The sequence below is a fragment of the Marmota marmota genome, unplaced genomic scaffold (genome assembly GCF_001458135.2).
Source record: "Marmota marmota marmota unplaced genomic scaffold, marMar, whole genome shotgun sequence".
NCBI classification, from domain to species: Eukaryota; Metazoa; Chordata; class Mammalia; order Rodentia; family Sciuridae; genus Marmota; species Marmota marmota.
The window spans coordinates 20802306-20819539 of NW_026000241.1; the positions used below are offsets into that span (position 1 = coordinate 20802306).

At 44.9% G+C, this 17234-nt stretch overlaps 1 protein-coding gene across 1 annotated transcript in view; it reads left to right on the forward strand.

Annotated features, from left to right (window-relative positions):
• The window catches only part of Osbpl10 (oxysterol binding protein like 10), a 172981-nt gene that overhangs the window by 150038 nt on the left and 5709 nt on the right, over positions 1-17234 (forward strand). Inside the window, exons 8-10 of the mRNA XM_048795377.1 lie at positions 548-1028; positions 12774-12960; positions 14785-14967. Of these exons, the coding sequence (XP_048651334.1) occupies positions 548-1028; positions 12774-12960; positions 14785-14967 (851 nt within the window). The remainder of the gene's footprint in view (positions 1-547; positions 1029-12773; positions 12961-14784; positions 14968-17234) is intronic.

A 17234-nucleotide genomic window follows, 5' to 3' on the forward strand; every position in this document is an offset into this window, starting at 1 on the left:
AGCATTTGTCTGCTGATTAGCTCACCTCCCAGATCCCTGCTTCCATCACGTTGGGTTATATATGCCAATCTTTTGATGGATCCTCAAATAGACACTTTTGGTGGTGGTGGGTCCTGGTCTGCCCGGCCCCCTTTGGTGCAGCAGCAACAAGCCACGTCATTCGTATTCAGATACCCCCAGGATTGTGCCTGATGGCGGGAGGAATATGGAAAAGCCCTTCTGGGTGGTTTCTTCATGTCTTCCAATAATGGAGTGAGAAGAGGCGTGTGTGAGGAGAGCCGCGGCAGCGGAGAGACAGACACAGGCTGTTGTCTTGGCCCAAAGAGGAAAATCACTCAGAGCAGTCTGGTCCACGAAGCTGGGTTCATGTGGATGCTGCTGCTGCCATTTCTAATTTCTTCGGTGTCATTTCCTTCGGTTTGTCACGGGTGTGCCAATCAAAAGGAACTTTTCCCCGGTTTGGGCCATTTTGAATTTGTGTGGCGGTGGCTGCAGCCCCTTTTTCAGTGAAATCACAGGGACTCTTGTCTGCCCCTCTGTCCTTCAGGTGGTGCTTCCCACATTCATTCTGGAGAAGAGATCCTTGCTGGAGATGTATGCAGACTTTATGGCGCACCCTGACCTCCTGCTGGCCATCACTGCCGGGGCCACGCCAGAGGAGAGAGTTATTTGTTTCGTGGAGTATTATCTCACAGCCTTCCATGAGGGCCGCAAGGGGGCCTTGGCCAAGAAGCCCTACAACCCCATCATCGGGGAGACGTTTCACTGCTCCTGGGAAGTCCCCAAGGACAAGGTCAAGACCAAAAGGACTGCTCCCCCGTCTCCTCCCAGTGATCATGAACAACTAGTGGCTGATGACCCTTCCAAAAGCTACAAATTAAGGTTTGTGGCTGAGCAAGTATCCCATCACCCACCCATCTCCTGCTTCTACTGTGAGTGCAAGGAGAAGAGACTGTGCGTCAACACTCACGTATGGACCAAAAGCAAGTTCATGGGCATGTCCGTGGGGGTCTCTATGATAGGGGAAGGTAAGCTATGTCGCGTGTTGGAATTCGGCTCTTACCCAGTGATATTTGTGTACTGAGAGATGATTGATGATTTGTGGGGGTTTGTGCTCATCTTTTGGAATTGAGTGAGTGAGTGGGAAAGGCGGCTGGATTTTGAACAGGTCTATTAGTTTCCCAGTGGGGCCAAGGTGGTGGACAAGGTGGGAGGCAGCTGTTCACCCCACCAGCTGCCCACCTGGGTCTGCACACATTGTGCATGCCTACGGACCACTCAATGTGTACTTTTTTCTTTCGGCTTTGCGTGAATATTAGAGCTAGCTCCAAATCTGGGAAAACACATTTTTATTCATCCTTACTGGTGTGCTGGCTCGTAGACAATGAGGATAATAGGGCTGCCTATTCAGAAGCTGCTCATAAAAATTCCCAAGGCAAATCTTTTGACTCTGTGCTAGAAATTCTGAAGCGAGAACACGGTATAATCACACCACTGGTGGATTGCAAGTCCCTATTTTAGCAAATAGCTGTGAATGAAGTTTATTCATTGTTTGAAGAAACCTATAATAATCCTTGTTAAATTGAAGTGTCTGTGTTAGTGGGGCTCTTGAACTTTTTGGAGTTGCATATCCCTTTGAGACTCTAAGACTATAACTCTCTTCCCAGAAGAAAAATTAACACAGAATTTGGCTTTTAATTTTAGGGAATATATGGCTCTTTGGAAGTCTCCCCGAATCCCATGGTATAGGAACACCTTTCATTTATTGAGCACATTTTTACTGAGCACCTACTCGATGCTAGCCATTGTCTTAGGAGCTGTGGTGGAGACTTGAGTAAACAAAAGTCAAATTATGTGGTGAATTTTTGGGTTTTATTTGTTTTTTTGTTTGTTTTTTTATAGTACTGGAGATTTAACAGGTCTATTAGTTTCCCAGTGGGGCCAAGGTGATGGACAAGGTGGGAGGCAGCTGTTCGCCCCACCAACTGCCCACCTGGGCCTGCACATGCTAGGCAAGCACTCTATCACTGAGCTACATCCCCATCCAACCCACCTATATCCTTGTGAAGCTTCTGTTCCAGTTTTTATTTTTTAGTTTTAGGTGGACAAAATATCTTTATTCTTGTGTGATGCTGAGGATCGAACCCAGTGTCCCAATCATGCTAGGTGAGCACTCTACCACTGAGCCACAACCCCAGCCCTGCTTCTGTTCTATCTTTTGGGGAAATAAATACATGCATCAGTCATGTGCTATGTTGAAAGATGGTAAGTGATACAGAGAAAAATAAAGCAGGGGCAGGGACTAAGGGAGCTTTTAGGTGGAGTGGTTGGCCTGGAAGTTTTCACTGAGAAGGTGACATTTGATCAAAGACCCCAAGGGGGGAAAGAAGGGCCTCTTGGACTGTCATGGGAGGAGTGTGTAGGCAAGAAAGAGCAAAGCAAGGGCCCAGAGGCAGGATGGTCCTTGCATGGCTGGTAGAAGACAGGAAGCCTATGAGGCTTGGAGCAGGGTGTCCAGGAATGCAGAGGCAAGGTCAGAGCCATGACTATGGCTGGATTGTGGAGTGCTCTGTTGACTCCTACACTGGGTGAGCTGCAAAGCTAGTGCAATGTGCTGTGTGATCTGACTTGTGGTTCAGCAAAATCTCTTTTGCTTTCTGACAGTAAATCATGGGGGCCAAAGGTGGGAGCCAGGAAGCCAGTTAACAGGTTTTGAGACTAAGCAGGAGATGATGGTGCTTGGACCAGGTGGAGTAAGTAACATGTGGAAGGGTCCCTGTGTTGGTCAGTTTTCCATAACTGTGATAAGATAACTGAAAAAAATCAAAGGAGGAAAAAAGTTTATTTTGGCTCATGGTTTGAGGAGTTTCAGTCCATGGACAGTTGGCTCCATGGCTTTTGAGCCTGTGATGAGGCAGACCATTGTAGCAAAGAGCTTGTGGTGGAACAAAGCTCACCTCATGGTGGCCAGGAAACAGGAAGGGGCCAGGATTCCAGTATCCCCTCAGTTACGCCCCCAATGACCTCACTTCCTTCCACTAGGTCCCACCTCCAAGGGTTCCACCATCTCTTAGCTGTACCACAGGCTGTTGACCTAGTCTTGAGCATATGAGTCTTTGAGATTGTTTAAGACCTGGATGTGTAAGTGGAGCCAAGAGGCTTTGCCTCTGGGTCACACATGGGCTATGAGAGCAGGGATCGCTAAGGTTTTAGTTTTGATACTATGGATTGAACCTAGGGGTACCCCTACTGAGCACCCCCAGCTTTATTTTTTTGAGATGGGGGTTTTACTAAGTTGCCAAGGCTGGTTCTTGGATCTCCTGAGCAGCTGGGATTATGGGTGTGCATCGCCATGCCCACCTTGCTCAGATGTTTGACCCAAACAGCTATGAAGGATGGAATAGCTATTGATTGAGGACTGGGGCAGGGGAAGTGAGTGTGGAGGTGGAGTGTAGGACCTCAGTCTAGTTGTATTACGGTAGAAGTTCAGGTGGGATGAGTGAGCAATTGTGCATTCAGGCAGCAGTTCCGGGGATATCCTGGCTGAGGTAAAAATCTTGTCATTTAAGGCCTTGAGACTAATGAGGTTGTTATGTGTCTGTATGTGAAGAGGTTCAAAAGATGGGAACAACCAGCCAGCAAGATGGAAGCATTTGGACTGAGATGTTGGAGAATAGACCAGTGGAGGTCATTGGCAAGCTTGATGGCAGTTGCCAGTAGAGGAGTCCTAGTGAAAATCTAATGGAATAAATTCAAGAAAGAATGGGAGGAGGGGATTGGGTCAGTGAGTAAATACAGATGACTCTTATTTATTGTTTTTATACTACTTAGGAAAAACAAAAAACCAGAAATGTATTCTTGGGTTCCGTGTGTGTGTGTGTGTGTGTGTGTGTGTGTGACTGAGATGTAGATGGAATGCTGCTCTCATTTGTAGATAAGATGGCAACCCCCAGAACACCCACAGACCCACAGGTGCTCAGTGTCAGGCTGGGCCTTCACCGGGCTCCATGCACCCGGGGTTGTCATTGCCCATAGTCCAGTATTCAGTCAGTTTGTGCTGCGCTGATTGTTCCTTCCTCTCAAGGATCAGTTGGAATCAAGAAATTCAGCAAAGAAAGACTCATCTATTTGTGAAGGAGCCAGGGACTCGTCTGTCACCAGCATGACCTCAGGCCACCTAGTTTTATGCCTTCACCATTTTCCAATGGGAAAATTCCAATGACTGGACTGTCAGGTTTTCCTACTGTGGAAAGGGGCAGGGGCATCAGAACTGTTTTTTCCGCCTCCCTCAAGGAGTTGTTTTTACCGAAGATGATGGAACCTTGTAGCTGAAAGAGAATTTGTTTCAAGCCCCAGGGATTTCAGCTGTGCTGTAGAAAAGGTGAATCTCCTTAGAGGGGCTCAGACCATGAGGAGCAAAGGGTGTGGGGAGCGAGGCTTCTCCCCCAACAACCCCCCCCACCCATCTTGATCATCTGTATCCAACCTTACCTGATTACCTGGTGGGTTTCTCTATAAGAGTTCAATTCAAAAGGATTTAGTTGCTTCAAGATGCATAGAAAACCCCTGATAAGCCGGCTGTACCTTGTTTTTACCTATGAGGAACTTGATGGAAGCAACTCACCCAGGTGTATTGTATTGTGGGTGTCATAGGTACAACACCCAACAACCTGTCTTCTGCCCCATGATGAGGCAGTGAAGAGAGATGCAGAGCAGGTGCTGCTCTAGGGAAGTTTTAAACTTACTCTTTCCCTCAGAAGGTTTGATAATGAAATGAACTGACAATAGGCAGATTAACTGGGGGAAAAAAGAAATTTTATCAATATGCATAAGCTCAGGACTCATACTTGAAATAAGACACAAAGGGAGGGCTAGGAAGATGGAGCTTGGTTGTCTCTGGAGATGAAGTCTCTTGTGTAACAGCCACCCGTGGCCATTGCTGTCTGGGCTAGAGGTCAGACCTCAATCTTGTCTTCTTGATGAAGAGGTCCTTCCTAAGCCATAGGGTATATCCGATTGAACAGCTAGAGGTAAGTTTCTTTTTACAAAAGGACTACTTTCAGAGCCATTCTGTGTCTGCAGTTCTGAATAGCCACCTTAAAATCTGCTTACGAAGTATATTTAGGGTGGTTTACTTTGAACTTCCTCTCTGGGGTGTCTTCGAGTTCATACCTCTCTGATCTGTGCATGAGAAATCAGAATCTATCTTATAGTTCAGGAAGAGACCTGAGGTCCCAAACCCTGGAATGTGTGGAGGCGTGACCAGGTGCAGGGAAAGGCAGGGTGGTGGCTGGTCAGTGAATTCTAGGGGTCCTATGATAACATAGACAGGGCAGCTGAGGCCTGTTCATGTGAAGCTGTGAAAACAAACTTGAATGGGCTATGTGGGGTAGACTTGGAGGACTGGGCATGTCCCTATGAGCCTCTCTTCTGACCCAGTGCCTGCTTATTCTCCTAAACTCGGCCTTCTCCCCAGAACAAGGGAGAGGGAGCTGTCCCTGTGTAGCACTGTTTGGGTTAAAGCCACATAGCAGGTCCTACAGGTGTGCCTCCGCCCAGGCTGTGGACATGAGCCGAGAGCTCAGGGAGAAGATTGCTAAGAACTCCCTGTGGGAGCTTTATGCTCACATTGATTCATATCTGTGGGTTTGTAATGAGAAATGGGACCAGCATTAATCTTGATTTTGACTTATCTGGGGCTCTGTCTTCATAGGTCGCTCAGGGTCTGCCTCATACTCTGAGGATTATACTGGTAAAATTGTTTCCATTATTTAAATACAAAAATTAGTATTCAGGATGACTCTTGTTCTGTTTGATTTTATACTTTAAATTTCCCACATAATCAGTTCTTTAAAGCTGACATGTTTGTTTGCTAGAGAAGGTAGAGAAGGCATTCATACCTACAGTTATAATTGTCTTATGTGTGCAGATGATTCCTTGACTTATACACTGTTGTAAGTCTGCCTCCTTATCTACAGTGCTGGCAGCTCAGATAAATGTAAATGTCTTGGTTTTTCCATTCATTCATCTGCAAAATGACTGGCACTGTACCTAAGGGTCCCAGCAGAAGTCATAGCACACAGATATCCCCCACCTTCAGCTCACACCCCAGTGGGATCAGACAGAAGACAAGATGCCTGCATGTAGTCTGCATGCCTCTGGCTAACAAAGCAGAGGCAGACGGTGAAGAGTGGGTGGGGGCAGGATGCGGCCGTTTTCAGTAGGGTGGACCTTAAGATCAAGAGTATTTGAGTGTCGGCCTGAACAGGTGAGGGAATCAGTTGGATGGCTTAAGGGACGCTTCAGACAAAAACAGGACAATAGCTGTGAGACTGGAGCATGTCGTTGGGGTTCTGAGGACTTGGGGGGGCCACTGTGGCTGTAGCAAAGGGGCAGAGGAGATGAGATAGGGAGGTAGATCTTGAGGTCTTTTCTAGGGGGAGGGGAGAATGACGGGATTTTGGCTCTTAGTGAGAATGGGAGTCCCTGGAAGGCGGACGTGATTCTAGTCGCATCAGTGGGACTGCTAAAGTGCTGAAGGTGGGAGTGGGGATTGCACAGGTAACAGCAGAGAGAAGTTGTTTATTTTTCCTCCTTCCTACACACATGTGTGGGCAGAGTTTATATCTGGGATTAGTCAGAATATGTGCTTGGCAAATATGATCTCTTGATAAAACCAAATAGGTTTCCTGGTATGTAAGAGAATATTCACCTTCCTTTCTGGAGTTTTCTCTGTACTCAGCAGAAATGTTTGTTGCTATTAATCAAGACGTGAGAAAACCAGATTCTCAGATTGGAGTGTAGGGTAGATATCTCCCAGTTTGTGGGACCCTAAGCACGGCTTTTTTTGCAATTGGATAAATATCTGGAAATTTTGTATAAAGGTAAAGATTTGCACCAAAAAATTCACCAGAGAAACCCAGCCTTTCCGTGATGTCCAAGGAGCTTGCTTCCTTTCTGATAATGGCCCCTGCCTGCCTCCTCCACTCACAGCTGTGGCTCTGGCAGGGAGGCGGGTGTGCAGTGGGTTCCCCTGTGTGCCTGTTTTAATACTGGTTCTTCCTTTCTGGCACAGTTGCCCCCACCCCTGTCTCTGTGTGTTGTTGGTTGCCACTCCTCTTCTGTCCCCAGCCCTTCCACTTAATACCAAGTCTTCTCCCAGAACACATGGTCTCCTTTCACGGCCTCTGGACCCGTCCTTGCGTGAGTGATGAGGTCCTTCCAGCTCTGCTCTGTCTCCTGAAGTCGACAGGAGACCTGTGATGTCTTAGGATCCCTACTGTCCGGTCCCAGCAGGCCACGCGCAAGGGCTTTAATTCCCTGCACAGCCCTGGCACACACCTAATGTCCTGGGTGATAAGCTGTTTGATGCCCTCTCCTTGGGCCCTCAGGTGTCGCCATTGCTGAAACAGAATTGAATCTGCTGCTCCTGCCTTTTTTTTTTCTTCTTCTTCTTCCAAAAATTCTGCTCAGAACTTCCCAGTGGAGTGCTGAATTCAAAAAGAAGATTCTAGAGAGAAACTTTGGAAGGCCTCTCCCTGGTCACTGGCTCTCCTCTCCCTATATTCCTGCTGTGGATGGACCTGGACAGGGACACCATTGATTCGTTTGGGTGAAACCTAAAGTTCCCCCTGGTCCTTTCAGTAGCCATACCCCATTTTTTCCTTCCTTGTTATCAGGTGTGCCCTTTGTCACACATGGTCTTATTTTTCATACACACACCAAACCCCCCCCCCCCCACCCCCAACAACAACAACAAAAAGAATCCCAAGCACTGTATATTCCTGTAGTCCCAGAGGCTTGCCAGGCTGAGGTATGAGGATTGAGAGTTCAAAGCCAGCCTTAGCAACAGTAAGTTGCTAAGCAACTTGGTGATACCCTGTCTGTAGGTAAAATACAAATAGGGATGAGGATGTGGTCAGTGGTCGAGTGCCTGAGTTCAATCCCAAGTACAAAAATAAAAAAAAGAATCCTCAAATATCAAAGCAGAAGGTTCTGGTTCTTGCACCCAGGGGATCTCTCCACCAGTTCCCTGCATATTCCACAAATTTATTGATTGGGTTTGAGATAACATTCTTCCTAATCCCTCACTTTAAAAATTATATCTTAGTTGGGGCCAACTTGAAATATTGAGGGTAAGTGTGTGGACTTATCTCTCAAATTCTCACATTGGCTGTGGCTCATTAGACTATTATAATGCTTCCCTGTGCCATGGGCTCATTGAGGTTGCAGTTCAGAGAGCTCTCCCACACTGCTGACTTGAGCTGAGATGCTGTTCAGGGAATTGGGGGCATATGTCCTTAGCAAGGACAGCTTCGCTAACCCTTTGAAGCCTCACTGCAGGGAGCTGAGCTGCCCTCCACTGTTCTTCCAACTGTTCTCCCCTAAAATGCCAGGATCAACACCCAGAAACTTTCTGAAGCTCTTCAGAGTCTGGGAAGGAGTTGGAGCTGCTGGAGGTCGGGTGGGCTGGGGAGTGAGGAGCTCCCAGCCACGGGTCTGCAGATACTCCCAGAGTACTGTCTGTAGTGTCCAGGGTAGATATCCTATTGGAATATTTGATTTGAGATTGGGTATAGAACTATTTTAAGTGGATCAGCTTGAAAATATTTCATGCTTTGCCTTATGTTTATTGGTAAGTCAGTTTGTAGAATTTCAAATGAAAATTTCCCAGCCCGAGGACTAGACCACAGCACCGTTGATTATTTGGCATATTTCAACTTCTCTCAGCTCCTGAGCCAAATGAAGTAACTTTCATTTGCAATCCCATTTGTAAGTCTAATTTTAATATTGTGTTTATTCATATTAAGGACAGAATTTCTTTTTTTAAATAACTCTACCAAAAAAAAAAAAAAAAACCCAAAGTACTACGTTGGCATCATCACAAGTGATTTAATGAATGAAAATACATTTGGGGATATTCAAAAAAGAGCCCAAGGAATGTGATTTTTGTCAATGTCTTCATATCAGTTTAGTCTGGGGCTCACTGACTTCTGAGGATGTGAGGGAAATTTCTCTGTGGTTTGGAAGACATCTTTCTGTAGACCAGTGAAGTTGTTGGGGGTTGTGTGATGTTATCTCTTATGTAAACATCATATTTCAAAACATCTTTTCCATTGCAGAGCACTAGTCCACATGTGAAGACCAAAGTAATACCCCATGTTGAGTTATTTTGACAAATGATTTTTTAAAAAAATTTAAGGTAAAATAGTAATTCTGTCAACTGGAAGAACACAGGATATATCCATTTTTCAGGATAGATAGTTTTTACCCTGGGACAAATAGGTTAAAATTATACTGTATGAAATTTGCATTTAGATTCTAAAGAAAAGAATCAGTCCTGGCAGTGGCACACATCTATGATCCTAGTGGCTTGGTAGGCTGAGGCAGGAGGATTGCAAGTTCAAAGCCAGCCTCAGCAACTTTTAGTGAGGCCCTGTCTCTAAATAAAATATATAATTTTTTAAAAAAGTCTGAGGATGTGGCTCAGTGGTTAGGTGCCCCTGGGTTCAACCCTCAGAAACAAAAATGAACAAACAAAAAACCAGAAACACAAACTACAGAGAAATCTATGCAGTATATAATTTGTCCAGCTTAGCTTTCATTTGAAGAAAGGAGTTCTGAAGTATCTTTGAAGTTTCATCAGTTGAAAGTCCTCCAAAAAGAGAACTATTGAGAAACTTGGTGTTGTGGTGGTGGAAAAGAAAAGCTTCCTCAGTTTTTTTGAGGGAATAACTTTAAAAATAGTTAAATGGTGTTAAAATTAAGAGTTACACTTGTCAGCCGAGGGCCAAGTAATCCCAGTGACTTTGGAGGCTGAGGCAGGAGGATCCCAAGTTCAAAGCCAGCTTCAGCAACTTAGGCCCTAAGCAACTCAGACTTTGTTTCAAAATTTTTTAAAAAATGATCTGGGAATGTGGCTCAGTAGTTAAATGCCCCTGGGTACCAAACGGGGGGAAAAGGGGGGGGGAGTTAATTTATCATCAATATTTAACATTGTTGTTACATCTGAAATAAGCTTATGTTCTGGTTTAAAAAAAAAAATCACCACCACCCTTCACATAACCCACCAACACTCAAAGTTTCCACTTGATTTCCAAGTGTCAATGTCGTGGCGTTATTGCACATGCCTATAATCCCAGCACCTTGGCAGACTGAGGCAGGATGATTTCAAGTTCAAAGCCAGCCTCAGCAATTTAGTGAAGCCCTAAGCAACTCGGCAAGACCCTGTCTCTAAATAAAATATTTTTTAAAAGGGTTGGGGATGTGGCTCAGTAGTTACGTGCCCCTAGGTTCAATCCCAGGTACAAAAATAAACAACAAAAAAACCCATTAAAAAAAAATCCTGCCATAGAGAGTTATTGGGAAGGGAGGAGGAATGAGGATGTTAAACCTCAGGATGCAGTTAGTGGAGTTTGAGAATCGCCTTCTCTGTCTTCACTTCAGCCTTAGAGTATACACACCATTATTCCTGTGTCAGATGAAGAAACTAAGTTGCAGAGAAGTTAAGATCTGCAGTGAGGGAGTGTGGGTGTAGCTAGTGGCAGAGCACTTGGCTAGCACGTGTGAAGCCCTGGATTCCATCCCTAGCATGGCCAAAAACAAGAAAAAGAAAAATGCTGCTGCTCTGTCTGCTCTCCAGTCCTGCCCATATAAGTGGGAGCAACCCCCAAATCCTTTCTTCCTGGGTGGTCTCAGTTCCTGGACAGGCCCTGTGTGAACATCCCTCCACATGGTGGTGGAGGAGGGTGGATCTAGAACAGCATGTCACCTTGGGTTTACAGAACCAGTCGTCTGTTTTATGGGCTGGGAACTGACTGTAATGGACTTAATGGAGAGCCAAGCGTGTTGTGTCTACTGTAGCTTGTGGGTAGTTAAAGGAATTTTCAAGGGTGAGTGGATTTATAGTCAAATGCATCTTGGTGTTGACTTTGGAAACCAAGAGCAATGATAGTGCCTCTGTATAAATTTGCCCCATCTCTGCTCTTGCTCCCCGGCAAGCTCAAAGTTCGTTACTCTCCCATTGCTCCTATCCTCCCTCTTTTTCCTCTCCCCTTTCCCTCCCTGTCCCTATCTCTGACTCTAGCTCTAGTTGACTTAGATGTCTACTAGCTAAGAGAAGAGTAGCGATCAGCCAAATTGCTTACCTGGATTTGATTTCTTCCTATTTATATTAATACAATAATTATAGCTGTATAAGATAGTTTTGAGGCTTACGGGACATAGTGATTAGGAGTCCATGGGAAAGTGGCATCCAGGAAGTGCTCACACATGGGAGCCTTGGGCACAGTCTTTGCTTGTTACAGCGGAGGAACCACAAGCCCAGGGAGGAATTTTACAAACTACCTCTGGTCACATATGCTAGCCTCCCTGGGAGCTCACAGTGCCCTTGATCATGACTTGGCCTGGCCTGAGCCAGGTTAGCATGGGAGAGTTTGCTTAGGGAGCTGAGCCTGCAGTGCTGGAATGGGGTGCTGTAGAAGAGCCACCTTAGAATGGCCCTGGTACTGATCTCGGGGTCTCTGTGGGACCTCTGTACACAAACCACACAGGAGCCCTGGGAGCATGTGTGTTTTAGAATGGGCATCTTGGCCATGGTGAGAAGTGTGGCCTCTCCCCTGGGAAGATGGATGAACCCACCTAATTCTGAGTTGAGAGGATTAACACCCCTCCAAGCCCAGTTCTTGGGTCCTCAGTTGGAGAACCACAGATCTGGAGGTACGTGGGTGGATGTCCCCCACCCCAGTTGCCAGCAGCAGGTGTAGTCTCTGATTTTTCTAACTTTGGGAACCATTGTGGTGTCTTGATGTTATAAGGCAAAACTCCTTAAGGTGTCTTAGAAGCTTTCTAAAGTTAAGACCTGGCTGCTGCTGATCTGGACAGCCTCTGCACACCACCTGAGGCTCTTTTATCAGCCTCTCCAGGTCACCAGAAGCTTCCCATCACAGGGCCTTTACATACACTCTTTCAGCTCTTATTGGCTCAAGTGATGTAGGAGAGATGAGGCTGGACACCCGAGAAATTAGCAGGAAGCAGGTTTATTGGCTGCAGTAGTCCAGAGTGAGGCGCCTGCCTAAAAAGTCTCTGGGCCTCGAGTCTGGAAATTCTTTGAACTTCATACCCAGTGTGTGTGTGGCGGGGTGGCGTTGAAGATTTACATGACGAGTTTTTCCATTTTTTTGGATTAGTCAGAGGTTTTGCAAGTTTTACCACAAAAGCAGAAGTACCATCATCAAGCCCAACTTTGCTTTTGCAAGACAGTTCCATTTAGTTATCACCAAAAAAAGGAAGTCCTAACCCACATTGAGTTTTTTGCAGAATTTTTTGCTGATGTTCTGTTAATAAGAACAATTAAGGTGAGGGTCTCTGGAGAAGCTTAATGAAGATTCTTTGGAGGAGGAGGGGGCACCACTACACAAGTGTCCCTTAGGTAGCCCTTCCTTTCCAAGTCAGCTCTTCCTGTTTGGAGGCCTTGTTGGCACTGGGCACCTCTCCCTTCTGCCTTTATCACAATTACAATTTTGTGTGTGATGATTAATTAACATCCAGCATCTCTTTGGCTCCCTGAGGGTAGAACGTGCATCCCTCTGTCTAGTTCGTGGTGTCTTCTCGGTGCCCCTTGCAGTACCTGGCACACAGCAAAGCACATGGCAGGTGGGAGGCCGACCTCTGGGCGGTGGGAGTCATGGCATCTGGCAGGAGCGTCTTCGGTTACCCATCGATGGCCCCTTTCCCACCTTCGTTTGCCTGACTGCCCCCCTCTCTCCCTGGAGGTGTGCTGAGGCTCCTGGAACACGGAGAGGAATACGTCTTCACACTGCCCAGTGCTTACGCGCGGTCCATCCTCACCATCCCGTGGGTGGAGCTCGGAGGAAAGGTCAGCATCAACTGCGCCAAGACCGGGTACTCCGCGACCGTGACGTTCCACACCAAGCCCTTCTACGGCGGGAAAGTACACAGGTGGGATGCGGCTTTGTCTTATCACAACGCCCGAGTTTCCTTTCCCATTAGAGGGCCAGATTCCAGTCGTGCGTGGCATGAGCTGGAAATGAAGATAAAGTTAATAGTTCTTTTGCAAGAGGCTTCTCTTTCCCTGCTTCACGGGGGCTGCTTTTGGAGCCCACCTCACTCTAGATGGATGCAGAAAGCTTTGGCCAGGCATTTGTAGAGCACATTTTCCAGAGAATAAAAAGCGCTTTTTTTTTTTTGTCTTTTGGAACTGGGGTTCGAACCCAGGGCTTTGAGAATGCAAGGCAGATGCTTTGCCACTGCGCTACATCCCAGCCTAAAAGGCACTTCTGTTTGTTATGATAGGCTCTTCCTTTTGAAGATAGGCTCTTCTTTTTGAGGCCACAGTTTTTGTTTCTCTGCTCTGAAATGATTTGATCTGTGAGTCCAGACATGGCCTGGGAGTTCCTGGGTTCTTGTTCAGTTGGACCTATTAATACTCCTGAATCCTGGGTCATGTACCTGTGAGTTAGAGACTCTCCCCCTCCCCTTTTATAAGCTGGGGAAACCCGAGTCTTAAACAGAAGGAAGAGAGGTCGCCTGTTTGAAGAAGCACAAAGTGGTTTTTATGGTGCCAGCAATCAAAAAAAAAACCAAAATCTTTTAGAGCAGACCTACTCTATGCACAAGCATCCATCTTTGCCCTTTTCCTTAGAAAAACACAAGGACATTTACAGTGGCATGCTAAAGCTGGCATACACTGGTTCACAACAGCTGACCGTTTCTTCCGGGCTGGACATCCATGACACCGTGCTGGTAGTGGAAATACCACAGGAATGACAAAGGCATGCGGGGCTGGTGTTTCCCTTCACAGAGGGCCAGTTGTTAAACGCTGACCAGCACACCACTCATATCTCCCACTGTGGACTTCATACTTGGGGCTGACCCTCTGCCTTGCCACCTAGGAGCTGGGACAGTTTTCAGGCTTGGGGAGAATGCTCCCAAGCCTGTATTAGAATTTGAAATTCTGCTTGAGCTGGACTGTCAGATATAGAGAAGCTTAGCCCTCATCCTTAGCCACTTTAGAGTAGCCTCCTTCTTTTGCTTTGTTGCTCTGACTATGCAGAAAACTACAAAGTGTGGAGGAGGATGGGTGTCTGCTCTCACCCAGAATCAGAGTTCCTGGGATGAGACTACAAGGAGAGAGGTCGAAGTTGTCCCTCTAGCTGCTGCTGACTGGGAAGGCACTGACATGAGGCCGGGAGTCTAGGCTCTGCTTAGCCTTCTTTAGAAGGTGCGTGGATGTTGGGCTGGACGCTGCCCTCCTTTCCCAGCGTGAGCTCTGTTGGGATTGTCAGCAGCCTTGTTTGACCCACATTCAGAATTGACCTTGTTTAAGGACTTTTTGCGGTTGAAATTTAGCACTATTGGATGCTATTTGGGGGAGGAAAGAGTTTGTTTTCACACACTGCTTGATTTCCATCTTTTTTTTTTTTAAACACATGGAGCACAACTTTTCATCTCTCTGGTTGTACATGATGTAGAATCACACTGTTGATTTCCATCTTATATAACCATGATATAAGTGTATGTTTATCAGAACTAAGAAGTAAACATTTCTACTATTAACAAACTACTATTAATTAATATTAACTAATCTGTGGATGATATTCAGATTTCACCTCCCCCATCAAGGTTATTTTAAGAGCTAGTCTTTAAGCAAAGCTGAAAAAAAAAAAAAAAAGAAATTCCCTCCTCTACAACCTGCCTAGAAATCTCCAAAGTACAAATACACCTTTTGAAATCTGTTTTCATTTGGCTCATTCATGAATTCAGGGTCACAGCAGAAGTGAAGCACAACCCAACCAACACCATTGTTTGTAAAGCCCATGGGGAGTGGAATGGTACCTTGGAATTTACCTACAGCAACGGGGAGACCAAAGTCATCGACACAACTTCACTGCCAGTGTACCCCAAGAAGATTAGGCCCCTGGAGAAGCAGGGGCCCATGGAGTCCAGGTGGGAACCAACTTGTGTGTCTTCCAGCCTTGTTACCCTTAGCACTGACTCAGGGATGGAGAGGGAGGGAGCTTTGGAAACTCAGCTTGTGGGCACTGGCCAGGAGTCTCTGCTGGCTTCTCCACCTACTTGAATTTCCCATCTCTCCCTTAGGAGTAGACTTATGTAGCTTCCAATCTAATTATCTTGCACTTATAGGGTGGGCTGTGGAAATAGTCTGACAGATGACTTAAACGATTTTTTTTGTTTTTTTTCCCCATAGTTTTTATTGGTAAAACGTAATGGTGAGATTCCTTTTTACACATTCATACATGAACGTGATGGAACAGTATAATTTGGATAATTTCATCTCCTAGTACCTCCCCTTTCCCTCCTTCTCCTCCCTCCTCCTTCCTCCCTGGTCCCTTTCCTCTACCATTTTTTCTTTCAGTTTTCATAAGAGTCCCCTGCACCCCCTCCCACAATATTTCTTTTCCTTTTTCCTCTCTAGCTTCCACATGTGAGAAAACATACAACCCTTAACATCGAGTTTGGCTTATTTCATTTAAAATATGTGTTCTCAAGTTCCATCCATTTTTCTGCAAAAGATATAATTTCATTTTTTATAGTTCAATAAAACTCCATTCTGTATATATACATTTTCTTTATCCATTCATCCATTGATGGACACCTCAGTTGGTTCCATGGTTTGGCTGTCATGAATTATGCTGCTATAAATATAGCTATGCATGAATCACTGTAGTATAACTTTAATTCTTCAAGGTAAATACCGAGGAGTAGGGTGTCTGAGTCATATGGTGGTCCTGTGCCTATTCTTTTGAGGAACCTCCACCTCCACACTGATTTCTATAGTGGTTGTACTAATTTAAAAGAATTCCTTTTCCTCCACATCCTCTCTGGCATTTATTATTGTTTATATTCTTGATGACTGCCATTATGATTGGTGTGAAATGAAATCTCAGTGTAGTTTGATTTGTATTTCTCTAAATGCTAAAGATGTTGAATATTTTTTCATATATTCTTTGGCCATTTTTCTTTCATGAGCTTTTGAGGTTCTTTTGAGAAAGTTGTTTCCTATACCTGTATACTGGAATGTTGACCCTACATTTATTTTGAGGAATGGTATAGTTTCTGGTCTAATTTCTAGATCTTTGATCTGTTTTTGAGTTGATTTTTGTGAAGGATAAGAGATAAGGGTCTACTTTCATTCTTCCTCATATGGATAACCAGTTTTCCCAGTACCACTTTTTCAAAAGGCTGTCTTTTCTCCAGTGTATGTTCTTGGCACCTTTGTCAAGGATTGTATGGCTGTAGATGTGTGGGTTTGACTCTGTCTTCTATGCTGTTCCCTTAGTCTGTTTTTATGCCAATACCAAGCAATTTTTGTTAATTATAGCTCTGTAGAATAACTTGAAGTCTGGTACTATGATGCCTGTAGCATTGCATTTTTTTTGGTTTAGAATTCTAAGCTTTGACTATTCTGGGCTTTCATTCTTCCAAATCAATTTTAGAACTTTTTTTTTTTCTAGTTCTGTGAAGACTGGCGTTGGTATTTTTGTTATTGAACTTGTCATTGGTATTCTATTGTACTGAATCTATAAATTGTTTTGGGTAGTATGGCTGTCTTAACAATATTTCTGCCTATCTATGAGCATGGGAGGTCTTTCTATCTTCTTGTGTCATCTTCAATTTCTTTTTTCAATATTCTGTAGTTTTCTTTGTAGAGGTCTTTTACCTCCTTGGTTTGTTTTATTCCTAGGTGTCTTATTTTTTGAGGCTATTGTGAATGGAATTGTTTTCCTGATTTCTTTCTCAGCAGATTCATTATTAGTATATAGGAGAGCTATTGATCTTGTAACCTGCTGCCTTGACAAATTTGCTTATTAGCACTGGAAATCTTCTGGTGGCACCTTTTAGGTCTAATAAGATCTCATCTGCAAATGGTAATAATTTGACTTCTTCCTTTCCTATTTTTATCCCCATTTACTTTCTTCTCTTGCCTAATAGCTCTGGCTAAACTTTCTAGCACTATATTACATAGGAGTGGTGAAAGCGGATGTCTGACTTTTAATGCCTGTCCTGAAAATGTTCATCTACTCAGCTACATCAACTACAGAGAGTTGCTAGTAATTGAAGAACTATGCAATGAAGCAGTGAAATACTATTTCTTACCAGCTTAGTAGTGTTATTTTTAAAAATTCAGTGCTGGCAAGGGTGCAATAAAATTGACTGTTTCCTCCTAGTAGGAGTAGTACCTGTGTGGATCA